The sequence below is a fragment of the Erythrolamprus reginae genome, chromosome 1, assembly GCF_031021105.1.
Source record: "Erythrolamprus reginae isolate rEryReg1 chromosome 1, rEryReg1.hap1, whole genome shotgun sequence".
NCBI classification, from domain to species: Eukaryota; Metazoa; Chordata; class Lepidosauria; order Squamata; family Dipsadidae; genus Erythrolamprus; species Erythrolamprus reginae.
Window position 1 is genome coordinate 106,667,040 of NC_091950.1, and position 27,991 is coordinate 106,695,030.

Genomic DNA, 27,991 nt, shown 5'->3' on the forward strand with positions numbered 1-27,991 from the left:
ATGGATCATCAACAGATCAGTCCAGAGTCCCCACTGGAGACACAAATGACCAGCCTGAATTTATTCTACTTCTGATATATTATGCAATCCCTGCAGCATAGAAGTCAAATAAATTAAATTAAATTAAGATCTCTGGAAAAGGCTCTAATGCAGGGAAATGTGGAATGAAAAAAGATAACAACCAGCAGTAAAGTGGATGAATTCAGTTACAATAGCAATGAACACACACTTTTGTGAATCTTGAAATAGCAGTTTAGAGAGAAGATCATTATGGAGAAAATTTATCTTTGCGGTCACTAGGAGGTTGAAAATGACTTGATGACACATATTCAACCAAAATCATAACACAGAAGGCAATGTATACCTAGTGGCATCACTATACAATTTCCTATTGACATCTATCAGTGGTAGCTGGCTTGTACCTAATACACCATGGCCCCAGTCTGTGGCATAATCTGTACTTACTAAGCCCCGTAATAATTCTTGGAAAATAAAAATAGTAGGTGGCTGCAAGCCAGTCCTGAGAAAGAGGGGAAAAAACAATCCTGGAAGTTTTCAATATTGTTGTCAGTTCTTAGGTAGTGAAGGTCAAGAAACAGTCATGGTAGGGACACTGGGAAAGCCCTTGATTGTAATAGGGCAGAGTAACAGAATCTTCAAAGTTCATTAGGATGCTATGCATAGCATTTTTTCACCTAAGCATAGATGAAAAGCTGGAAATTATGACAAAAAAAAAAAAGAGGAGAAACCAGGATGCTCAGGAAGAGAGCTATCATGGGCATTCCCAGATATGCCCATGTTTCGTCATCACTCCGCAGCCTGCACTGGCCGCCGATCAGTTTCCGGTCACAATTCAAAGTGTTGGTTATGACCTATAAAGCCCTACATGGCATCGGACCAGAATACCTCCGGGACCGCTTGCTGCTGCACGAATCACAGTGACCGATTAGGTCCCACAGAGTTGGCCTTCTCCGGGTCCCGTCGACTAAACCAGCGTTTCCCAACCGGTGTGCCACGGCACACTAGTGTGCCGCGAGACACGGCTAGGTGTGCCGCGAAGCTCCAGCTGGGCGGGGCACTGCCGGTGCCGACCTGGAGCTCCCGATCGCAGCTGTCCCCCGGCTCCTGCTCGATGCCGCGGTTTCCGGCGCTCTCCTGCTGGGCCCCAAAGAAGGAAGGCAGGAAGAAGGAGAGCTCCATTCTTCGGGCCTTTTTCCCGCCTTCCTTATTTGGGGCCCAGCAGGAGAGCGCCAAAAACCACGGCATCGAGCAGGAGCCGGGGGACAGCTGCGAGCGGGAGCCCCAGGACGGAAGTACCGGCAGCACCCCGCCTAGCTGGAGCTTCCCTAGCGTCGGCGGCAAGTGTCCTTTGTGGCCCGGCGGGAGGGCACTGGCGGTAGGAGTGGGGTGTGTGTGGCTGCAGCGGCCGCAGGCAGTCGTGGGGAGATGGCGGCAGCGAGAGGGAGCTCCAGGCGGCGGCGAGAGGGAGCGCTCTCTCTCTCTCTCTCAGCTGACTGCAAGCGGGAGCCCTGACGGTGGCGGTTGGACGTGCTGCTGGACGTCGTACATGCTGGCGCTGTGGGCCTGGCATATACGGTGTCCAGCAGCACGTCCAGCTGCCGCCGTCAGGGCTCCCACTTGCAGTCAGCTGAGAGAGAGAGAGAAAGAAAGAAAGAGAGACATATAAGAGAGGCAGAGAGAGAGAGAAAGAGAGACATATAAGAGAGGCAGAGAGAGAGAGAAAGAGAGACATAGCAAGAGAGGCAGAGAAAGAGAGACAGAGCAAGAAAGAGAGACAGCAAGAGAGGCAGAGAGAGAGAAAAAGAAAGAGAGACATAGCAAGAGAAAAAGAGAGACTTAGCAAGAGAGGCAGAGAGAGAGAGTAAAAAGAGAAAGAAAGAGAGACATAGCAAGAGAGACAGAGAGAGAGAAAGAGAGAGAAAGAAAGAGAGATAGCAAGAGAGGCAAAGAGAAAGAAAGAGACATATAGCAAGACAGTGAAAGAGAGAGAGAGCAAGAGAGAGAGAAAAAAGCAAGAAAGGGATAGCGAGAGAGAGAGAGAGAGAGAGCAAGGGAGAGAGAAAGACATAGAGGAAGGGAAGGAGGGAGAGAGAAAGAGAGCAAAAAAGAGAGAAAGAAAGAAAGAGGGATGGAGAGAGAGAAAGAAGGGAAGGAAGGAAAAGAGAGAAAGAGGGAGAAATAGAGTAAAAGGGAGGAAGAGAGAGGGGTTTTTTTGTCCAAACTTTTCTTTAGCCCCCCCCCAGCCCCCCTTTCAATGTTCCCCAGGATTTTGAAAATATGAATAATGTGCCGCGGCTCAAAAAAGGTTGGGAAACACTGGACTAAACAATGCCATCTGGCGGGACCCAGGGGAAGAGCCTTCTCTCTGGCGGCCTCGGCCCTCTGGAATCAGCTCCCCCCCCCAGAGATTAGCACCCTCCTTGCCTTTTGCAAACTTTTGAAAACTCATCTATGTCGCCAGGCATGGAGGAATTGATATATCCTTAGCTGCCTTTGACTTTATGGATGGTGTGTTTGGGCTGTATGACTGTTTTAATAGGGGTTTTTTAAAGACTGTTTTAACATTGGATTTGTATATGATGTTTTATTGTTGTGAGCTGCTCCGAGTCCTCGGAGAGGGACGGCATACAAATCTAATAAATTATTATTATTATTATTATTATTATTATTATTATTATTATGAGTTAACAAAGAAAAACAGCTGGAAAAACAGAACAGATAAAACAACAAGGCAAAAAGACAAGACAAAAAGAAGGTAGAAATAAAAATAAGAATGATTGATGAAATAAATCAAGGAAGAATATTTTAAGGAATTAAACAGGAACAGGAAATATAGGAATATTTTGGGGGGAGAGAAACGGGTAAGAGTAGATAACTTGAAACTTAGACAATGGAATAGGGTAGAGAAGGGAGAAATATTGAAGAGGATCAGCCAAGCAGTACAAGCAAACATTAAGTGTTGTACCACATGTTTTTTGACAAATCTATATTTTCTTTTATGTACATTGACAGCATATGCACCAAGACAAATTCCTTGTGTGTCCAATCACACTTGGCCAATAAAGAATTCTGTTCTATTCAAATACCAACATAAAGAAGTGAGGGTAGAAGAAATTTAAAAACATAAAAAAATACAAGAATAGCATTACATAAATCCGAAAGAGGGGGAAAAACAATAAATGAACATGAAAAACACCAACAACTAAATCTACTTAATGATATAATAAATCTTATACAAAACACTATAGAAATGATCTAAATACTCATTAAAACTGATTTGTGGCACAGACCATCTTCTGATATAGTTTAAGTGCTGCAGACCTTGGCAACACTGAAGGTTGTAGCAGAGTTGGTATCTGAGAATAGCATGGAAGCACAGAATTATAGTTTGCACCCTAGATAGTTATTCAGTAAAATAAGACCAATACAAATGTCTCTGCAGTACAGGCATAGGAGAAATACATCTTGTGTTGTAGTAGTTCACATACGTAAGATATTATTTCAGAAAGAGATTAGGAACTTGGGTTCTGCTCCTTGTTAGTTATGCTGTGGCATTCCACAAACACATTTACTCTGTTTGCTGCTTAACATCCATATGAAAAATAACTGTTTAGCCTTAAGATTTTGAACAACATAATCAACACGCAGCTCATTATAACATACAACTCGATTTTATTTGAGTCAAATAAGTACAAATAAGATTGGTGCTTGAATACAAACTGTGGGTGGATGTTGGAGAGCAGTGGTATTTTCAGATAATTACTAGCCTACCGATGGCATGAGATAAATTTTATTGAATACTATATTATGTGTGTTTGTGTGTGTGGAGGGGGGTACCCACCCATCTCCTCCCACTTAGGACTGTATGACTGTAACTTGTTGCTTGTATCCTAAGATTTTTATTAATATTGATTGTTTCTTCATTGCTTATTTGACCCCTATGACAATCATTGTTGTAACACATGATTCTTGACTAATGTATCTTTTTCTTTTATGTACACTGAGAGCATATGCACCAAGACAAATTACTTGTGTGTCCAGTCACACTTGGCCAATAAAGAATTCTATTCTATTCTATTCTATTTATTTTATTCTATTCCATTCCATTCCATTCCATTCCACTCTACTGTACTCAACTCTACTCTACTCTATTCCATTCCATATGCATGTTTTTAATATAACATGAATAAATTGCATCTTCCCCCCCAAATTAATACATATCAATCAGTAGTGGTGGGTTCTGAATTAATTTGCTACTGTTTTGTACATGTGCTTGTACGCGCATGTGCAGAAGCATCCCGGGCAGGTGGGTGGAGCTCTGAGAACCAGGAGCAACCCACTGCTAATATCAATCACATTATTTCCTTTTCGGGCAAGCAATGTTATGCAAAACAGAGAAAAAGCATAGGTGTTATGCTTCTGAGTAATGCTCCCAACCAATTCCAGACTCTGAGGCCTTGACTTCCTCAAAAGTCCTATTTATTGGGTACATCATATCAGCATGGTCAAATGTGAAACCAATGCTGAGTAATTCCTACATTTTTTGGCATAATTAAAGAACAGATACTGTCCAATCTCCTTGTGTCACAGGTCATGTAACCAAGCAGGTTAAGAACTTCTTAGTACTCCTTCCTGCTGTTCCTAGAGCACATTGATCTGGCCTTATCATTATTATGTCTGGCATATTGGAGGAAAACATCCTACATTCCAGAAGTCCATCCCCCCCCCCCCAAATAAGTATGGCAAGTAAGAAACAAAGCAAGAAAAACTTGGCTTCAGGCAGAGCCGTTTTGAGAGTTGACATTATGAAAGAAAAAAACAAAGAAATTTAAAAGATAAGATAAAAAGAAAGGGTCACATCAACACTACTCATTCTAACTTTTCATACTGTTTTATCATTGAAAACCCATTCTCCTATCACTTCAAGATGTTTTTTGTTGTTTTAAGTTCTCTTTTGTCTTTTTTTTGAGAAACTTATAAATTCCTTCCAATTAGACATTTGAATGTCTTCTACATTTCAACCCATTCATTCATCCTTCAAAATTTTCCTTTTTTATGCTGGGTATCCAGATAGCTAGTATGAGAAAACTATCTCTATGTACTTCTTTTGCATTGATCACCTACTCTTTGCGTAAACCCAGTTTCATTCTTCCCTTAACTTTTCCACCACACACACACACACACACACACGCACCCCCCCCCAAGAGGTATTCTATTCCCACTGCATTCAATTTACTTTCATCTTTGTCTTGGCATAACCAATTCTCACTCACAAAGTATACCAAAACCCATTATTTTACATGTAGACATTTTAGTTTCTTTCAACTCCTTGCAACGGATCACAAGCAAACCACTTACTTTATTACTAAAATTGTTTGTATGTTTTAACATTTCTCCATCTATTTTCCTGTCCTTAGTAAACATTCCATCAAAATCCACACATTCGTCTACATCCTAACTGAGCAGCATATAAATCCAATAAATCTAATCTAATCTAATCTACCTTTTAAATAGACCTATGGAGAGTTTGAAAATTACTGGCAGATTTCATTCATTCATTCATTTTCTATACAGGTCCATCTCAGCCAAGTGACTGTGTGGTTTATAGTTCTAAAACTATAAAAACAATAACATAACATTGCACAACAAGGGGAAGAGCCTTCTCTGTGGGGGCCCCGGCCCTCTGGAATCAGTTCCTCCCAGAGATTCACACTGCCCTGCCCTCCTCGCCTTCCGCAAGAGTCTTAAGTTTCATTTATGTCGCCAGGCTTGGGGCGATTAGATCTTGGCCCTCTGGCGGACGAATGTTATGTATGGGTGATGTCTGAATGGGTATGATCATTTTTTAGCATAATTCACAAATTATGCTAAAAAACAATCATACCCATTCAGACATCACCCATTTTAGATTAGTTTATCTAGTTTTAATTAATTGGATTTAGCCACTGTGTTTTATTGCTTCCTTTTATATGTTGTAAGACGCCCTGAGTCCTCAGAGAGGGGCAGCATATGATTCCAATTAGTTAATTAATTAATTAATTAATAAACAATAAAATAGACCAAAATGAATACATACAGTAGTTGATTGTTTACCAATTAACAGTAAACCCAAGAAATGGGATCCTTAACACATTTAATGCCCCTTATCAACTTTCATGTAGCAAACTAAAGAATTTGTATCAGTCTCCAGAAGAGACTCTGATTTAATTAATATATAAAGTTAATGACATACATGTCTGCCAGCTTCAAGGACAAAAGTAGGGTCTAATTAAATTAAAGTAGTTATTAATCTTTTGTCAGTACTGATTAATGGTTAACGTGAGGTACTTAATCATTTCAATATGTGCTGGAAATAGCTATCTGCACACCCAGTATAGAATCAGAATAAAGACAATAAGGCTATAGACTTATCCTGGAAGTTCTAATTCAGGGCAGAACTGGATAATTTTTAATCTTAGAAAATATCTCATTACAAAAAAAGTGAGAGGAATTGAATGTGATGTCATTTTAAATTCATACCTTTTCCATCATATTCCAAAGGAACATTTCACTATTAACAGTATCATAAAAACCTATACCATAGGCATGGTTCTGAAAATAGCTGGATATAAGGTCCTGATTCTGAAATTGGACTCAAGGGAGAAGTTGGGGATGCTACTTCTCTACCATTTTCTGTATCATTGCACACAATGTCCTTCCTGTGCTAACCTGATCTCATTTCTGGGTTGCTATTGGACTCTCCCGCGCTAATAGTTCTGAATGGCTTCGATGTACCTTTCCTGGACTGAGATCAGATATTGTGAACAGTTCAACAAATGAGGCTGGCCATATACTGTATAGGTTTTGTCTCTTGACTCAGAGCAGACACAATGTTTAGTTTAGTTTACTTTATTGTCATTGCACTTCATACAACAAAATTAAATGCCATCTTCAGTTTACATCATACATAAGAAAACTATAAAGATAAAACAAAAACATACATCCTTCACATGAATTGAAACCCTCTGATACTGCTTTAGTGTTACACTACACAGTAGAATTCAATATAGTTACTGCTCTTGGATAGCAGCTGTTTTTCAGCCTATTTGTCCTTGTTTTTATTGTCCTGTACCGTCTGCCAGGTGGTAATAGTTAAGAAAACCAGGGTGCCCAGGATGAGATGTATCTTTAAAAATGTTCTGAACTTTCTTAAGGTAGCGGGAGCTATAAAGCTCTTCCAAGGAAGGGAGAGGGCAACCAATTATCCTCTGGGCAATGGTGTTAACCCTCTGAAGCGCCATCCTACCTGCCCCTGTGCAATTGGCAAACCATACACGGGTGCAATAAGTTAAAATACTCTCTATAGCGCAGTGGTAGAAGGTCACCAGCAATTTTTTGTTCAGTTGTTGTTTCCTGAGAAGTCTTGGGTAATATAAACTCCGCTGGGCCCTTTTGACCAGTTTTGCAATGTGAGCACCCTAGGTCAGGTCCTTTTATGACAGCACCCACAAACTTAAAACTGGCCACTTCGTTCATTTGGTTTCCATTGATAACCAAGGGCTGGATGTCTGATCTATTCCTTCTGTAAATAAAGTTCCTTGGTCTAATTGGTGTTAAGGACCAAGTTGTTGTCTCTACATCACAAAGCAATTGGTCTACTTCATCTTGATAGGCAGACTTATCCCCCCCCCTTCCCCAGAGATGAGTTTCGCCACTGTTGTATCATCTGGCATGAGTGGGAATGCAGTTATGTACATAAAAAGTATAGAGTCAGGAACTCAACGCACAACCCTGTGGTGTACCAGTGTTAAGAATAAGGGCCAAGGAGGTATGATTACCTAATCTGACCTTCTGAGAACAGCCAGATAGGAAAACCATAATCCAAAGTTAGATTGAATAAGAAAGCCCAAGGTCCATAAGTTATATAATAGTCTATATGGAAAAATTGTGTTAAATGCAGAATTAAAAAGCCCCCCTTGCTGTTCCAGATGAGTCAGAGCAGTGTGAAGAGTGATGGCTATGGCGTCGTCTGTAGATCCATTTGTTCTGTATGCAAACTGGTGTTCATCAAATATATGCAGAAGACCAGAAATGATGTGCTGACAGTCCAATTTCTCAAAGCACTTTATGGGAGTGAGTGCCACTTGTCTGTAATCATTGAGGTTATTAATAGGGAACTTCTTTGGCAGCGGAACAATGATGGAAGCCTTCAAAGAAGATGTAATAGTGGACTGGGATAAAGACCAGTTGAAGGTCCTGGTAAAGACTCCAGCCAACTGATCAGCACAGTCTCTAAGTACTTGGCCAGAGATACTGTCAGGACAGGCAATCTTTCTAGCATCCACAGCCCTCAGAATGCTCCTTAACTCATGTTCCTTCACAATGAGGTGGGGACTACAATGGGCTAGAAGCTGTATTTTAGCTGTCTCTGATGCCTCCATTTCAAAGTGAGCAAAGACATGATTTAGCTCTTCTGTCAACGAAGCATCCCCCTCAGCAGGGATGACACTGGTTGGTTGATGGTTGGTGATGGGAAACATTAACCTCTAATCTTCATCATGTTGGTTCACTGCTATGGAACTAAACTGTGCCTTCTTCTTCAGTAGCAGGGAGGGACCTATTTGATTGCTTTATCCATAGCTCCACTAACAGATCCAAAAGGGATTTTCTGAACTAATGCAGTTTTGCTAACACCGTGATTAATTGAAAATTTGACAAGAACAGACTTGAACTTTCTTACTAATTGAGGAAAGCTCGCTGATTTCTTGAGAAATTCCAGGTCATAAAGTGGAAAGTGAAGGACAAAGTGAGTTTGAAAATAGCCTACCCTGTGGTGGTAAGAATTGTAAAGCAGCAATATTTTTCTGCTCTTATGAAATCTTCTGATTGCTGCCCACTTTCCATTTTTAGAGTTTTTGAGATGCTAATGGAGAAAGGATAAGCTGGAAGAATGTGCCAAGCCACTGTGGATAATTTTCAATGCACCTTGAGAATAAAATATTTTCAGTCTATTTGGAATTAGATGACAGCTAGGCAAGTCCAAGAAAGATTATTGCGCAAAATTGTTCTTTCAAGGACATAGGCAGAGTCCTTCAAACCATCAGTCTTTCCATCTGTGGACTAAACACCTGGTCCTTTTGATTGATAGGGTTATCACTAGGGTTATCACATTATCACTAGGGTGATAATGGGTAACTAGATCAGAATGGTGGTAATGCATCCATAAAAGTACTGCCATATTTGAAAGAGACAATTGTTTGTCCCATCCTTAAAAAGACATCACTCAATTCAGGTGTTTTGATAGGTGTAACTTTCAATCTGTTGTATCAGATTCAAAAAGCACAACTATCAATGTGCTGAACAGGATATGGAATCAATGTATGTTAGTGCCCAGAGGCTATGCAAGATTTATATTGCTTCCCAGTATGATTTGTTTGCTTTACCCTGTGACTATCATTAAGTATTGCACCTTATGATTCTTGATGAATGTATCTTGTCTTTTGCACCAAAGAGAAATTCCTTGTATGTCCTATCACACTTGGCCAAGAAAGAACTCTACTCCTCTCTTCTCCACTCTTTTCTTCTCTTCTCCTTGCCCTGCCCTTCTCTTCCTCTCCCCTCCTCTCCTATTTTGGAATTGCTTTAAATCTTAAAGAAAATTCTTTTTCTCTTAGTTCCAGTAATGCCAAGTTGGCAACTATGTCTCTACCTCTCTATGTATAACTTTTTTCTTACCTTCCAAAACATTCATATTGTTATTAATTCATTTCAGATCTTCAGCCAATTGTTCTACAGATTATTCATTCTTCTTCTTTTATATCCCTTTTTATTTCTGCAAATGCTACCATTTCTTGTTAAAACATCCAAATTATTGGCAGCCATTACAGTAATCTTCTTGCCAAATTCCTCAACATTTTTGCAATCTAGTAAAATGACCTTATCTGTAAGTTGTTCAAGTGAACCTCTTCTTCCTTCTCCTAATTTTGCTACTTTTTAAAATAGGGGCCAATGTGTTAATTACTTGGGTGAAAGAAAAAAGGGAAGTTTCTCCTTTTTGTTCTATTTTGCTTTTCTGTATCTTTAACACTTTAGTCCCATTTAAGTCTCTATAGTTACAGTCCCATAGTTTGACTCATATTATCCTTAACTTCTTGTTATGTAAAATGCACCAATTATCTTTTTTCCATAATAAACAATCAGCATTCCCATGAAGGTCTGTTAAGTTTGTCTAATTTAATTAGTTTTCAAAGGCGGTTCCATATCTATAAAAGAAATCTTTTGTTTACTAAAATTAAAGGGTATAGTAATTCCTTGGCATCACAATGGTCTTAAACTTTTTGTTTCTAAATTTAAAATTTTAAGATAGCATTCTTTTCTATTTTTAATTCCATAAAATGTTTTTATTCATATTTGGAATATCTTTCTATATTGTGGTGTTTAAGAGAGGGTGGTTTTTTTTGCCAATCATACATCCATAAATGTTGCACAGCAGTCCTAGTACATTGATATTTCCTTGTCTCTCAAACCACTCAACTCATGAGAAGGGAAGGGAGGGAAGGAGAAAGAAGACGTAAAGATATGGGCTGTTGTTGTAAACTTGGGTGAAATGTGGTGTATATGAGAAAGGAAGTTTATTTATTTATTTATTTATTTACTGACTGACTGACTTACTTACTTTCATTCTGCAGAAAAAACAATTGCTGCCAACCTGCCTTCCATTGAGGACCTGTATACTGCACAAGTCAAAAAGAGGGCGGGGAAAATATTTACCCACCCCTCACATCCTGGACACAAATTGTTTCAACTCCTACCCTCAAAACGTTGCTACAGAGCACTGCACACCAAGACAACTAGACACAAGAACAGTTTTTCCCCTGAACGCCATCACTCTACTAAACAAATAATTCCCTCAACACTGTCAGACTTTCTACTAAATCTGCACTTCTATTCTACTAGTTTTTCTCAGCATTCCTTTCACCCATTTCATCCCATGTTGACGGTATGACTGTAACTTGTTGCTTATATCCTAAGATTTTTATTAATATTGCTTCTTCATTGCTTATTTGACCCCTATGACAATCATTAAGTGTTGTACCACATGATTCTTGACAAATGTATATTTTATTTTATGTATGCTGAGAGCATATGCACCAAGACAAATTCCTTGTGTGTCCAATCACACTTGGCCAATAAAAATTCTATTCTATTCTATTCTATTCATACTTGATGGTTATATAATTGATACCATAATGGAAAAAAACATTCATTCATCCATTCATTATATGCTGCCGTTCTACGAAGACTCTATGTACGTTATAATATGATGGATGTTATTGTATATTTGTTTATATTTTAACTGCATATTTGATAATTTGACTATAATGATGATGATAATGTTTGTATGTTCACATGTTAACAGCTTGGGCACGTAGAGAGCATACTGCTCTACATAAAAAGGAAATGTATGCTATAAAACAATAAAAAATATTTCAACAAAAAAAACTCCTCCTGTGCTTGCATAAGAAACTTAATTCCTGTCGTCTCCTCACAAGAAGCAGCTATTCACAGTACAAGAGTCTTGATCTCTTCTTTCTCTGGAAGAATTTGTCTCCTAGCTGCCTATTTCAGTGTGGTTCTGACCCAGTTCTGTTCACAAGGATAACTTACCTGCCAAAGGTCCTTACCAGGAAGCCCTTATGGAACTCTTTTGATAATGGTTATGAAAAATTCAGAGTTTTTCCAGCAGCTGCCTAATTAATGGGAATATTAATTATTGGGACTTTTTGCACACAGCCTTAAAATAATGATGGCAACACTGTGCCCTCCTAATATTTTAGATGTCAATGCACATGAATCCCAATGAGCATTTTCAAAGGAAATGATGAATGGTGGTTCCAAATTATCTAGCAGTAAGGGGATAGATTGAAACTCGTGTTTTTTTTTTAAAAAAAACAATCTTTCTGTCCTTGCAGGGTTCTCCCTATAGCCACAAGAGGGAAATTATAAGCTTTACTTCTATTTTCAATCTAATTTACTAGTTATGTATCAATTTGTTTAATTTGTTTGGATTTCAGGACATATGTCCAAAACACCAAATTCTCCTGACTACAATGCTGTACTGTACTGCTGAATTTTCAGGGTAATTTAATGTCTGCTAACATTATAGAGCTGCTGTTACAGTGCATTGTTTCAATGTCTACTGCAGTAACCGTACATACAGTGGTACCTCTACCTAAGAACACCTCTACTTATGAACTTTTCTAGATAAGAACCGGGTGTTCAATATTTTTTTGGCTCCTCTCAAAAACCATTTTCCACTTACAAAACCAAGCCTCTGAAACTGTAACCAGAAAAGGTGGGGAAAAGCCTCCATGGGGCCTCTCTAGGAATCTCATGGGAGGAAACAGGGCTGGAAAAGGCGGGGAGAAGCTTCCGTGGGGCCTCTCTAGGAATCTCCTGAGAGGAAACAGGGCCAGAAAAGGTGGGGAGAAGCCTCCATGGGGCCTCTCTAGGAATCTCATGGGAGGAAACAGGGCTGGAAAAGGCGGGGAGAAGCTTCCGTGGGGCCTCTCTAGGAATCTCCTGGGAGGAAACAGGGCCTCCACTCTCCCTGTGGTTTCCCCAATCGCACACATTACATTGCTTTTACATTGATTCCTATGGGCAAAATTGATTCTTCTTACAAACTTTTCTAAGAACCTGGTCACAGAACGAATTAAGTTCATAAGTAAAGGTACCACCGTATTTTGATACCAAAATGGTAGTTTACCATAAAATATGCTTGCAAATTTAAAAAAGCATAAAATATGCTTCTCTTTTTCAACAGTAGAAAAAATGAATTGTGAATTTTGATAAGTTTTGAGAAGAATGAAATTCAACACAATTCAACACTGCCCATCAAACACAATTAGGCCTTTAACTTGCTTTGAATTATCATTCAAAAAATAGACATCACAAATACTGATGATGGGGCAGATACAGTACGTTAGAAACACGATAACATTTGTTAATGCTTCCCTGGCCTGCCCCCAACCAGTATGTCACACATATTCTCAAGCTTCTCTAGGAAACAGGAGGATCAACATAAACTAGGGCTAGAAATAACAATGTTTGTCTCACAGGGTAACATGCTTATGACTCTGAAGGATTATGACAGAGCAGGAAAGTAGTCATCTCATTTCTCCTTTCAGTGAAACCACAAACTCATGAAAGAGAATTCCTGTGACTCAGAGGGTCAGAATAACTATACTCCAGAGCAGTTTTCTGACTCTTTAATATATCCAAGTGGTTTACAAAAATCCCACTAAATGCAATGTTTTTCATGTCACTATGGCAGGACCAAAGCTATAGCTCAGCACGTACTAAATGAGCCTTCCCAAACCTGGTGTTCTACAAAAGGACACCAATGACTGATGGCTGGCATTTATGGGAGTTCAAGGGTACCGGATTCAGAAATCTGTGCCATATGTTATATTTCAGAACACAGTGTACACCACAGTGTACACTACAAAACAGAACTTTGCCAATACTGACTACTAGAAACAAATGAGTGGCAAACAAGTCTAATAACAAACAAACAAACAAACAAACAAACAAACAAACAAACAAATAAATAAATAGGGCATCTGTAATCTTCCAGTTGTTGTTAGAGTCTCGCCTGCTAGTCTTTACCAGGTAGCACAGGGGTGTCAAAGTCAAGGTCTGGGGGCCAGATCTGGCCCTCTGAGTGCTTAGATGTAGCCCATAGGAAACAGCTGCCTCTACCAGCAAAAATGGAGCTCGGGGGACTGTCCACGGCCCTCCTAAACTCCATTTTCACTGGCAGTCAGCTGTTGCAGCCACAAATGGAGCTCAAGAGTTCTTTTTCTGTGGCAAAGTGCTCAGGCCACCACAGCCCCCCCCCCCCGACACGAATGACATCGAGCTGGCCATGCCCACCCTGGCCATGCCCTCTCTGGTCCCCCAATATCAAACACAATTCTGATGCAGCCCTCAATGAAATCAAGTTTGACACCCCTGAGCTGTATTACTGTATTTCCTATAGTCCAAAATTACTGTATTTCCTATAGTCCAAAATATTTTGGAAGGTCATTATTTCTCTGTTTTCTGATATCAGGCAATAAGTGATCATTATCAAAAGGAATATTAAAAATATGAAATTAACTCTGTCTATGTCCTACACAGATAAAAATGATTAAAAAATGGGCTCATTTCAAGATTTCTTCATTTTTATAGATTGGGTCCAATTGTCAATTTGAGGCAAAAAAAAATAAATAGAATGGGCCTTTCTATGAAATCCATTCCACCTCCCACTTTTAGCTAATCGTATATTCTCTGTAGCCTTTTCAAAATAGTATATATAAGAAAAGGCATCACAAAAACCTTTCCCCTGCTCCCTCTGCAAGTATAGCACCATAAGTCATATAGATGGGGGAGTCAGTAAGTATTGATAATAAAGATTGGAACATAGTAAGATATTCATAGTATAGTATAAGAGCAAGGATCTAATATTTGTTGCCTGTAGACTCTATGAATAATAATCTGTTTTATAGTAACTTGTACCCACTGGCCCAAACATTAATAATCAATGCCCTACGTTGTAGCTGACCTCCATCCCTTATGCTACATTTTGATAAGGGGCTTTTTCACACCAATAATCAGAGTTATACCTACTATCTCAAAAAGTACCAGTGATCAAACCACAGCTGATTCATATCAGGCTAATTTTCTTAAGTGCCCCTTGTCTGCACTTTCCCCTCCTCTGGCCTGAGAGATTTGATGAGCATACAGAGATACTTTTAGATATGGGCTCAACTCCAATTTAATATTTGGCTGCTTTAATAAACAGCTTCAGGATACTGGTGGCACTTCATTTTAAAGAAGGAAGTGAAGAAAAGGGTTCCCCATTCTATTCTTAGATTCCAACCGCCAGATTTGGCCTCTTGATTACAAAGCAAGGAATTTATAAACGGTGCCATTCTAAATTTACATTTCATTTGTATACAGTTCAGCTGGCCAGTTGTATTTCTGCATATTTCTGCAACTTTAACCACTGAATTTTGCAAAAATCTTGGAAAGAAACCAGAACTGCACAGTGATCATCACCTGTTGCGCAGCTCTGAAAAAGAGAGGTATCAAATGGATATTAAAATGTGAATGTGTCATCTTTATCAATCAAGTATGGGGAATGGGGAACCACTTCTAAGATTCAATTTTCTTCTACTTTTAAAAATTCGATATTTTTTTCCAATAGCCCCTCGTCTTGGCTTCACCTGAAGTATTTTGTTATCCTATTATGAATGAAATTCATGACCATCCCATTACTTTTTATTTGTTTAATAGCCATCACCGATTTTTACCTATGTAGTTTTTCTCTCCACACTGCACCCAACTCAGTCTCTATTATCAGTACAGTAGCTAAGTTGCACGTTCATTTTATACAGTTATAAAGGAAGTTGGAGTACAGTTCCCTGAACATTGAGCACCACCAATCCTGACCACCGGTATGCCATCATTAGTAAGCACCTATGCAACCACGCTAAATAATCATCAGAAAACATAGTTAAACCCCGTTCATATCCGACAGCTGTTATTTGCACGGTGACGTTTCAAAATCAATCCACGGAGAAAATCTATACGCGAAATGAACAGAATTACAGCTGAAAACATCCTTTGGGTGGGTCACAGGCGCAACAGTAACAATTCCCCAGAGAATCGTCCTTGAGGAAATAAGTTGAGCATCTAAATGCTCGTCCGATATTAAAAACCTTAATTTCATTTTTTTAAAAAAGAATGCCGCCGCGTTTTTCTCAGCAAAACCGGCACGACTACAAAATGCAATGCCAAGGTTGACTCAGCCTTCCAAGGTCGGTAAAATGAGGACCCCAATTTTTTGGGGGAGGGGGCGGATGTCAATATGCTGACTCTGTAAAAACCCCTTAGAGAGGGCTGCAAAGCACTGTGAAGCGGTATATAAGTCCAAATGCTAAATGCTATTGCTATCCTAATTCCATTTCTGAGGAAGGTCCAGATGTTTTCGGTGGGAAGGTTTCTGACCCCTTGCATTCCCGGGAAGAATAACTTAAAGCTAAAACAAAAAACCAGACTTTAAGATCCCCGCTGCTGCTGCTGCTGCAGCCGCTCCTGCCCGAAGCCCAAGCTCTGCATTTCTTTCCCCAAAGGGGAAAACGAATGAACACTTACATGACGCGCGGGCCATTCTGTGGAGGTGAATCCCATCCTCGTCCATCTCGAGGCGGCTGAATTGAAAAACAAAACAAAACAAAACTTGGGGAGTCGAGAAAGAGGCGCGTCCTGGGTTGTCGGTTTTTTTTTCCTTTTCTTTTTTCCTCCCTTCCTCCTCAGTTTGGCTCCCTTCTCTCCCGCCGGGTGCGTTTCATTCAAGCTAGCTCACCCAAAAACAACAAAAAAATGCATGGCAGACAAGGCAGCAAGCATTAAGTGGCCAGAAGCAGTTTTAATAGTTCACGCCCGGGAATCCATTACCCCCGAGGCAAGCCTGAGGTAGGGAATTGGAGGGAAAAGGGGGCCGGCGAACGGAGCGTTCCGCCTCAGGAGGCGAGATTCCGCCCGGACACGTGCGCGCGCACAAGGCGCCTAACAAGAGGATATAACCTTTTATTGTCTGAGAGCCGGAGGTTGGAAACTGGAGACGGGTCCCGAGCTAGAAGGAACTCCCTGGCGTAGAGAGAGAGTGAGTGAGTGAGGGGTGGGGTGGGGATTGACTTTAAAATAGCCACGCCGCTACTGGGAAAGGAGCCAAGTCTCCACGTGATTTCTGCCCGGCGAGGTAGAAGAGCAAACGGCGAAGCGGGGCGCGCTTCCCACTCGGAGATGTGAAGCACCCGCCGCAGGAGCTGGGACTCTGAGCTCTTTAAAAGCGCTTTAGTCGGTGCGGCTGGGCTGCCGCCTTCCACCTCCTCCTCCTCATGGTTGCAAAAGCCATGCCCTTCTAGGACGGCCGCCAATACAAACGTTGCGAGCTCTTTGCTTGAAGGAGGGCGGGAAAAGACGGGTGGAGGCGGAGAGCTGCCGCTCGTTTTCTTGGTACCGTCTCGCGGATGAAAAACGCTCCCGCGCGCTTGCACACACCACACACACACACACACAAACACGCAACACCCTAGCCCAGGACGACTCTAAGCACGTCGGTCCCATTTAGGCTTCGAGGACTTTGGGTAAAACTTTGCTTAGTTTTGGCGCTTGGCTCTCTCGAAGGGGAGACCTCGGACCTTAAAGTTTTGAGTTGGCCCAGAGACTGGAGAACCCGACTCAGCCTTTTATTCCTATGCCCAAATTCCGATTTGCGGGACTGTTTTTAAGCGTGCCCAGAGAAATATCTTCCACATTCTCTGCAGATAAGTGTTGGGAAACTCTTTAAAGGCAAATGCCTTATTGGTTGCACGCTTCACTTAGATACGCTATAATCATCTGGGGAATGTCGACAAAAAAGCCCTGTCTGTCTGTCTGTCCGTCTGTCCATCCATCCACTTTATAGGCAACAATTTAAAACAATATAACAATTTAAAACCCATAAAAATCAATCATTCATATCCTCTTAGCCGGGGCTAGATGGTATGGCTCACCAGCCCCAGGCATGCCCAGGCACGGCCTTCCAGAAGGCCAAAAGTGGGGGGGGGGGGGGCAGTGTGGATCTCCGGGGGCAGTTGGTTCCAGAAAACCAAAGCTGCCACGGTGAAGGCCTTCTCACATGGTCCCGTCAACCAATGCTGTCTATTTTATCCTATTACACTATAGTTAGACATAGTCTCCTCTCATATACTGCTCAAAAAAGAAAAGAAAAAAAGGGAACACTCAACACATCCCAGATCTGAATGAATGAAATATTCTCATGGAATACTTTGTTCTGTACAAAGTTGAATGTGCGCAACAGCATGTGAAATTGATTGCCAATCAGTGTTGCTTCTTAAGTGGACAGTTTAATTTCACAGAAGTTTGATTTACTTGGAGTTATATTGTGTGTTCCCTTTAATTTATTGAGCAGTGTAGTTCTCTTCCATTTGCTGTGCTTTTAATTTTTTCCTGTTTCTTTCACTCCTTTTGTTAGAAGTTCTATGCCTTCTGCCTCCCTGTACCAACCTTGCCTCCCTTGAATAAATGGGTTTGCAGGATCCCAGTTTCTGTGCTGATAGCTGCATGGACATTGGGCTATTAGAGAAAGTGTTTGAAAAAGATTCCATGGATACCTAGAGGCTACAGAGCATAACACAGTAGCTCACAGAATTTTTGATCCTTCTCCAGCCTCCCTGATGAAATGATACTATTTTGGCTTTGAGGAAATTAAAATGGCAGCTTCCAGCCACTGTCACCTATTATTTATTTCAGAGTTACTCCTATTTTCACAGTGCAGTAAAGGTCATCCAGGGGATCCAGTAACATTGAAAGAGAGGAAAGTTTGGGAACTCATTTGGTCTCATTGGGACAAGGAATAACCAGAGGAGAGCTTCTTTTCCAAGGAGAGCTTCTTCAAGACTTAGTATTCTGGCATTAATAGATGTGAGAGAAATGGAAGGAAATGGAAGGAAAGCGCTAATGACATTGCACAGAACAAGACTATAGAGATTTGATGTTTTTTCCCTGCTAGACTTTCAAGGATGGGCCTCCCCAACCCAAAAAATAATGGAACACCCTTTGGTTGAGCTATGCATTCTTATAATGCAAGAGTTTCAATGGCAGGGGGAGAAACTATATAATGAAGATAAGTACAGTATTTCTTCTTTATTAGATTTATTAGATTTCTTTATTAGATTTGTATGCTGCCTCTCTCCGAAGACTCGGGGCGGCTCACAGCAATAATAAAACAGTGTGACAATGTAAACAAAGCTAAAAAAGCATCTAAAAACCCATCATTTAAAAACCATGCAACACGCATTCTATACATAAAACTATAAAAAGCCTGGGGGAGATGTCTCAATTCCCCCATGCCTGGCGATATAGGTGGGTCTTAAGTAGTTTGCGAAAGACAAGGAGGATGGGGGCAATTCTGATCTCTGGGGGGAGTTGATTCCAGAAGGACGGGGCCGCCACAGAGAAGGCTCTTCCCCTGGGGCCCGCCAGAAGACATTGTTTAGTTGACGGGACCTGGAGAAGGCCAACTCTGTGGGACCTCATCGGCCGCTGGGATTCGTGTGGCAGAAGACAGTTCCACAGGTATGCTGGTGATAGATCAACTACATGTAATTTGTATTTCCTAGCTGTAAAATTTGAATAGGAAAAGTTCGACTTAATACTGGTAAATGTGTATACCCCTCCAAATGCATCCCGATATTATAACTGAATACTGGATGGACTTGGAAGTTATCCTAGGACAGTGTTGGCGAATCTTTTTTCCACAGGGGCCAAAAGTGTACGCCTGTGCTTATGTGCATGCTCACACCCATAATTTAATGCCTCACTCCTTCCCAAACCCCCATATACATGTGTGATCCTCCACACACGATCTGCCCATGTGTAACCCCCTACTCCCCTGTTTCCCAACTTCCAATGCGCCCAGTAGGCCCATTTTTCACCCTCCCCAGACTGCAGAGGTTTTTTTGGAGACTGAGGAGGCCGAAAACAGCCTCCCCCACCTCTCCGGAGGCCTGCCAGAGGCCAAAAATGCCTCTGTGCAAGCCAAAAATCACAGATTTACTCTGGAGCTGAGCTAGGGCAACGGCTTGCGTGTTGGCAGTTATGATTCCGCATGCCACCTGTGGCACACATGCCATAAGTTCACCCTCACAGTCCTGGAAGATATACTATATCTGAATCTTCTATATGAGGGAATTATACCCATACATTTCCTAAGTGACAGATTAGCACCTATGATCACAGACATAGAAGGAACAAGACTCAAAATAAGGACAAAAGTTTATCAGAGCATTCAAGCTGCCAGGACACCATAATACTGTATATCTCAAAGTCACCATTTTGAAAACAAGGGATGTTAACTCTATCATTAAGACCATTGCTAAATTATACATCGAAAGACTTTAGGCTATCTCAAAAGATCTTAACAAACACAATGGGATTTTACCACTTTGCAGTTGTTAATTGATAAGCTACTTATAATCCATCTTTCAGATAACCATATCTGCATAGCTAACCTGTCTCCACACATACACACCACCCCATCAATTAAATCTAATATCAGTCACTCTTGGTATTGGTGAAGTGGTCTGAAGTTCACAAAAGTTGGTGTCTTTTCAAAAAAAATTGTTGGTTGGAAAATGTGCTGCCAGACTTCTGACTGCCATCGCTGTTATTTCACCAATTTGTTTTTAATCACTTGTACTCAAAATACACACAGCATAAAGTTGACATATATTAAAGGAGAGTTTATTACTTCAAAGGGTGTTTGCAGATGAGCAGAAGAAAATGGAATCACTTGCCATTGTTAGGGAAACTCAACTCAAAAGGGAGGATAAGGGATCTTTGTACCTTTGTGGCTTGGGTAAGCTAATAGGTATTATATGGTCAAAAGTGTTTTAAGTATTTTGGTTTCACAGTATGAAGTCAATTCTGTTGAGATGGTCGAAACCACACATTAAACCTGAGACAGGTTGTAGTGCTAAGGTGTTGAGCTAAAATCAGAAGACTTTGAGTTCTAGTTCCATCTTAGGCATGAAAAACTGGCTGGGTGACTTTAGGCCAGTGGTGAAATGCTCCCTGTTCGCTCGTGTGTGGCAGTTGTCAGGGAGCCAGTCATGAATGGAGTGTGAGGCTCTGCCCACGTGCCCGGATACTGCCATTTGCATTCCTTTGGCCTCTGTGCATGCGCAAAGCATTCTGTGCATGTGCAGAGGGAAAAGAACCCAAATGGCGGTGTCCAGGCAGGTGGGCGGAGCCTCGTGCTCCCTTCGCGACCAGCTTTCTGACGACTGACAGGCACGAGCGAACCGGGACCATTTCATTCCTGCTTTAGGCCAATCATTTTCTCTCTTGGTGTAACTCAGGCTCCATCCATAAGCTGGTCAGTCAATTTTTATTACAACCAGTGGATAAATGCTGGATTAATCTGAAGAAAGCTGATCCTGCACTTGCAGAAAAAATCCTAGGGGAGAAAAAAAGTCATCTCATAGGCTTGTTAATGTGGAGAAAATAGAAAGTGGAAGGAGTATTGGTATATTTGCTATTTTGAGCTATATATGAGGAAAAAAGATGAGGCAAGAATATAAATGAGCCCTCTGATTTAAAAAAAAATATTATTTAGCACTTTTCTGTTTATTCTTTTAAAAAAAGCTACCAAAGGCTTGATCTAGAATGATATCCACGAGGAATGGAATTTAATATTTTCTTCCCTGTGCAATTTTTTGATACCAGTCTGCGTTAAGCTGCTGTTTAATCCAACATAAACAGCTGTGAAGGGCTGAAAAAGTTGAATAAGCTTTTCTTGACCTTTTACTACATTGAGGATAGTCTGTGAGTAAGTTTTATCCTGACTGAGATTTTATATGAGCTTTAATGATAATGCTGCAAAACATTTCTGTTCTAAATCGGTGTAAATGCAATGCTTGTAAAGTAAGCCTTTAAATTATTGTTTATGGTTTTTAAAATTTCAGGTTATCATAATCCTAGAAGTTCAGACCTGTTCTTACTTTACATCCATGCAATTCATAGAGCTCAATAGATGAAAAAAACATGTTTTGTGACTTTTGAATGTATTTAAGGCTATACCATTTAAACAGACTATTATATTCAGCAGTTTCAAGTAGGGATTTTACTTTCACAAAAGCTGGATTGGGTTTTTCTCTTGCTTAGCTAGGTAAATAATAATGACAATATCCTTGTCATTCAGGAGTGTCAAATTGGCAGCCCATGGGCCAGATGCGTCATTCACAGGCCACCCCACTCCAGTTCTGCAAATCGGGAAAACATAAATGTAACCTGACCCCAACGTGACCCCCTGTATTGGACACCTGTGATTTACAGGCTGAGGGATAATAAAAGGAGCTGTGCTGATATCAATTTGAAATTTGCATTAGGGAATAACTTACCAAGTCTGAAGTACTTAAAGGGAAGGGGAAAAAAAGAAAAGGAGAACTGGGAGCTTCTGATATTTTGTTAGTGCAACAGTTATACAGTAAAGTAAAATCCAGATAGAGTAGTTCACAGAAAAGCTAGGCTAGAAGCTGGGAGGCTGAATTTTTAGTCTTACCCGAGGCATGAAAATTGATTGGGTAACTTTGGGCCAATCGCTCTCTCTCAGCCCAACTCACCTCACAGAGTTGTTGTTATGAGGGAAATGGGAGGAGGAAGGAATATTAGGTATATTTGTAACCCTGAGTTATTTATTTAAAATATTTATTTGTTTGTTTGTTTGTTTGTTTAGACTTATATGCCGCCCAATCCTCACAACAATAAAATAATACAGTAAAAAGTCACATTCAAATGTTAATAACAATAATATAACCTCTTATATTAAGAGGTTATATTATTGTTATTAACATTTGAATGTGACTTTTTACTGTATTAACCCCTCTATAAACAATAAAAACCCATTAATTAATAAAAATAAAACATCTAATCCTGTCAATACAATCATACCATTACACATACAAATCAAAATATGTTTTGGCCAGAGATAAACTGCTAGTTCTCGTGGCCCCTAGGCCTGTCAGCAGAACCAAATCTTCAAGGCTTTTCGGAAGGCCAGTAGGGTAGGGGCAGTATGGACCTCGGGGGTAGTTGGTTCCAAAGAGCGGAGGCCACCACAGACAAGGCCCTCCCCGGCGGGTGTGCCAACTGACATTGCTTAGTCAACAGGACCCAGAGAAGGCCAGCCCTGTGGGATCTAATTGATCTCTGCAAGGTATGTGGCAAGAGGCGGTCTCCTAAATAGTCTGGTCCTGAGCCATGTAGGACTTTATAGGTGATAACCAACACTTTGAATTGTGACTGGTGACCAGTTGGCAACCAGTGCAGCATGCAGAGTGTTGGTGTTATGTGGATGTACCTAGATACACCCACAACAGCTCGCGCAGTTGCATTCTGGATTAGCTGCGGTCTCCGAACACTTTTCAAGTGTAGTCCCATAATAAATATGTATATAAAAATACTAAATAAAATAACTAAATAGCAGAGTAAATTCCCTTAGTTTCTAGCACTATCCAATCATTGGGGGAGAATCAGGGACTCCTGCAGCAGATCGAAGTGCGTAGGAGCTACAGGGAAAGAAGTGGATTCTTCCCCAGTTGAAGAATCCCAAGTTCTATTTTTACCAAAGGGTAAGCAATATAATTTTCTTTTTTATGAGTTTTGTGTTCTGTCCTTAAGGCTCAATCTATTTTAGCTAATCAATAAGGTAGATCAGAGGGCTGAATAATCTATACAAATGTGTGTGTATGTGTGTGTAGAATAACAAACACTTAAGCAACCAAAAGAAAAGCATAATACACTTTAATTAAAACGCATATTCAAGAAATTGTCCTTATTAAGTAATGCAGTCTTTAAAATTGCAAAAAAAGAGCCTAATTTTTATCTGCTTGTTTTTTTAAAAGCAATACCTCCAATTTTATTTCAATACAGAGTAGCTTCACCTACACAATTGTTTCCTCTTCAAACCTTCCAATTTATTTTTTTAAAATTTGCTTATATTTTTCATCTTTCTCCCAGGTTTATATGTAGTATCCATAGTTTTCTCCAATCCATCTCTCCTTTTCATCGCCACCGGTGGGATAGGCAAGTATTGAAAGAGCAAGTGGTTTTTCCAAAATCTGCAGACAAACTAAATGGCCAAATCTGAACCCAATCCTTCGTCTCCTGTCCCTTGCCTTACTATCACAAAATTGTGTAGTAAGCCCAGTCCTGGTTTTCTTCATGCTTCTGCCCTCACTCTGTAAAAACCTGATAATTTCAAAGAACTGAAATATGTCAGGCTGTTCTGCAAATGCCCTGGAGTCTCTCCACTCCAGGTTGGCTGCAACATTAAAAGAGAATGAGTGAGAGAGAAATCCCTTACAGTGATGGCGCCTTTTTGTGTACCATAAAACTTGAGGAATGACATCCACAGATAAATATAATAAATTAAGCTCAGACTACCTTAAACAAAGTGATTGCACTTTGGAGAACTGACCTTGGGATTTTGAGCAACGGTGCCCCTGAATGATAGCAGCAGCTGACATGTGCAGGGGGAATTCAGCATTAAAGGTCACCAATATACGATGCCAGCAGGCTGCAAAAGAAAAGACATCAGCTACTGGAAAACCACAAGCTGCCAGCCCAAGAGAGAGGAGAGGTTGGGTTTTGAACCACATCCTGCGTGCTTAGGGAGCCAAGATCATGCTCCATTCCTCTACCATTAAGGACTGTTACAAGCAAAGTATAATTAAAAGATGTTCTTAAGAAGCTCTACGGAGTAAATGTTGAGTTCTCCTTACTCTTTCTAAGTGGATGGTTAGAAGTGGATGGTTAATTGATATTGATTTAAAGGAAATAACTTTGTTTAATAATGATGATGATGATAATGATGATGATGATGATGATGATAATATCATCATCAACAACAACAATAATACAACACAGCAAATGAGATCATTATGCTGGATTTCGTATTTCTAGGTGCTAGGTGCTTCCCAAGCACCTAGGACTATGATGTAGTGGCAAATTATGTGTGCCAACCCAAGTAAAATGGCCTTTTGCAGTTGACAGATGGAGATTTTGTCGATTCTGCAAATGTCCGCTGAGATCTTTTGGCACTGCGCCCAGAGTGCCAAGGACCACTGGGACCACTTTAACTGGTTTATGCCAGAGTCGCTGCAACTTGATAATCAGATCTTTGTATTTTGTAAATTGCTTCTCCTTAATTCTGCTGTCTCCTGGGATTGGGATGTCGATGATACATACTTTCTTTTTCTCCAGAATCATGATGCCTGGTATATTATGTTACAAAATTCGGTCAGTCTGAAGTTGGAAGTCCCACAGTAGTTTTGCTTGCTCATTTTCAACCACTTTTTCGGGCTTATGATCCCACCAGTTCTTTGTCACTGGTAGATGGTAGTTCTGGCACAAGTTCCAGTGGATCATCTGTGCCACAGCATCGTGCCTATGGTTATACTCAGTCTGTGCGATCTTTTTTGCAGCAGCTGAGTATGTGATCGATAGTTTCATCTGTTTCTTTACAGAGTCTGCACTTTGGATCATCTGTTGATTTTTCAATCTTGGCTTTGATGACATTTGTTCTAATGACCTGTTCTTGTGCAGCCAGAATTAGTCCTTCCGTCTCTTTTTGAGTGTTCCACTTGTAAGCAATGCCAGGTCTTTTCTTTATCCACTTTGCCTTCAATCTTCTCCAAGAACTGGCCATGCAATGCTTTGTTCTGCCAACTGTCCATCCGACATTGAGTTACAGTTGTAAGAGGTGGTCTTTTTAAACACATTGGCACTTCTTGAGTGCTCAAAGTCAACAGGGCTGCACACACCGAATTTACTCATAAGAAAACCAAGTAAATCTTGTTAAGTCAGTGATTCAGTGATCTATTCTCATGGACCCATCTTGGCAGTCAGTGTCTCTAATGTGTTCATTGCGTACAATGCATAGATTTAACTATAACTATTATTAGTAGAGACACAATTTCTACTACCATAATTACTATTTTTTAAAAGAAAAGTGATCAAGAGTACCAGAATGAAAGAAGCCAATATTGGAAATTGACTGTGGTAGTATATATATATTCGATCAATCAATTTATCATAAAATGGAAAAATCTAAAGCAAGTAATATTTTCAGATGGCAAAAGTTATTCAGATGTCGTGAAGTCTTGATCAAGATGAGAAATGATCTTATATACAAAGTAGGCGGCACAGAAATCAAATAGAGAAGTAAATGTTGGGCTATTGCTCAGCACCCATACTTGAGCAAGCAGAATTAGCATAGGTTTTACCTTTTGATTCATGGGGATGAAAGCAATATTATATGGAAAGAGCAGGGAAAAAGATTCTGCCAGGAGATACTAATATCAAAGCTGAGTGCAAGAAGGATCACAGCCTTGCCATACTATCAGAGTAAGGAAGTTCTTGATTGCTGAATTTCTTGATTGCTGAATTAGTCCATTTCTAATACCATATAATTGCCTTCCCTCTTTTCTTTCCTATTTTTATTTATTTATTTGTTTATTTGTTTGTTTATTTATTTATTTATTTATTTATTTATTTATTTATTTATTTATCAGATTTGTATGCCACCCCTCTCCGTAGACTCGGGGCGGCTAACAACAATAATAATACAATGTAAAAAAATCTAATAATTAAGTTAATTTAAAAATCCCCAATTTAAGAAACTTAGTTTTTGGAATCTTGAGTTACAGGAGGGCCAACTTTGTTTAATCATGACATAGAAACTCATCATTTTTTATGATTATAAAATGGAAAAATAATATATTGGTTGTAACCTAGGAAAACACGTCTTTTATATTCACACATGCATAGAGAGATGAAGTGGAATATGAACATTTCCAAGTTAAAGGGCAAAAGAAATAGTAATATTAACCACAGTGGACCTGGAAGCACAGAATTAACTTCTGTGTGGAGTGAGCACAGAATTCACTTCCTGTTTGAAAAGCAACATTTAAAATTCTGGACGTGTAAATAGCATGTTTTTTTCCTTGTACAGCTTGGGTCATCAGAATGGTCTTCCCTTTGACAAGATACTATCTCAGCTTTAACCTTCATCTGAAACACAGTGCTGACTACTCCTTTTTCCATAAGTGTGGGAAGTGGAAGAGCATTCCATTCCATTATGGATTCATCTAAAATCTGAAATGAGACAACTCAGAAAACACGTACCAAGAACTAAGCCAGAGAATGAAAGTTTTAAAAAGCTGATATCAGAGTTAGTATTAGAAATACTTGGCAGATGTTTCTACTGTGCTTTGACAACATGGTTAATTCTCTGAAGAAAAGAGCTTGAATATGGATAATCAGTTTGTATTTGCTTGTTTATATCCTGCTTTCATTATTTTGACAAATAACTCAAGTGGTGAACATATCCAACATACCATCCTTCTCCTATTTTCAAGAACAACTCTGTGAGATGAGTTGGACTAAGAGACTGACTGGCCCAGAATCACCCACCTGGCTTTCATGGCTAACATGGGACTTAAACTCATATATAGTTAACTTTCCATGTTCATAGAAACATAGAAGATAGACGGCAGAAAAAGACCTCATGGTCCATCTAGTCTGCCCTTATACTATTTCATGTATTTTATCTTAGGATGAATATATGTTTATCCCAGGCATGTTTAAATTCAGTTACTGTGGATTTACCAACCACGTCTGCTGGAAGTTTTTTCCAAGCATCTACTATTCTTTCAGTAAAATAATATTTTCTCACGTTGCTTCTGATCTTTCCCCCAACTAACCTCAGATTGTGCCCCCTTGTTCTTGTGTTCACTTTCCTATTAAAAACTCTTTCCTCCTGAACCTTATTTAACCCTTTAATATATTTCAGAGGTTTTTTAAAGATGTTTTTTTCTTTAAAGGGGAACAGTAATCGGTAAAATTGTATATAAAAGAGAGTTCTTAAGAATATATACATGAGATGTATTCTAAAGCATTGTCTCAATAAAATATGTACCGCTAGGACAAACTACGTATTTTCAAAAGGATGAATGAGCTAAGTTTTATTTTAACACTCATCGTTCAATTACTATAAATTGTGTAGTTCACTGTGCAAATATGAATTTAGATAAGTTTGCAAAATGCTCATTATTTATTTTATTAGAGAGTACAGGATGCAATGTTCTAGATGTGTGATAAATTGGAGCCTGTCTTTTCTGTATGTGTGGAGTTTTTTCCCCCTTGCTTGCACAAGTGAACTAAGGCAAAAGTGAGACTGCTTTTCCAAAGTGAAGTATCCTTTTGTCAACCTAAATCCCTGCCTGACAGAATGCATGACAAATAAAATAAATGAAGTTACTTTAGAGAAGCATTTTTACAACATTTATTGAAAAGAACAATCTTTAAAAGCCAT

At 39.9% G+C, this 27,991-nt stretch overlaps 1 protein-coding gene and 1 long non-coding RNA gene across 5 annotated transcripts in view; one reads left to right on the top strand and one right to left on the bottom strand.

Moving 5' to 3' along the window:
- Positions 1-16,905, bottom strand: part of ANO1 (anoctamin 1) — a 143,728-nt gene extending 126,823 nt beyond the window's left edge. For 2 of the 4 annotated variants that reach the window (XM_070761560.1, XM_070761552.1), the window contains exon 1: positions 16,204-16,905. In XM_070761560.1, coding sequence (XP_070617661.1) covers positions 16,204-16,249 — 46 coding nt within the window. In that variant the 5' untranslated portion in view covers positions 16,250-16,905. The remainder of the gene's footprint in view (positions 1-16,203) is intronic. The other 2 variants (XM_070761578.1, XM_070761570.1) reach the window with 1 other exon arrangement.
- On the top strand, positions 16,607-27,624 carry LOC139172445 (uncharacterized). The gene is made up of 2 exons (XR_011559874.1): positions 16,607-16,714; positions 26,630-27,624. It is a non-coding gene; the product is annotated as an uncharacterized lncRNA (long non-coding RNA).
- Positions 27,625-27,991: the final 367 nt, after the last annotated feature.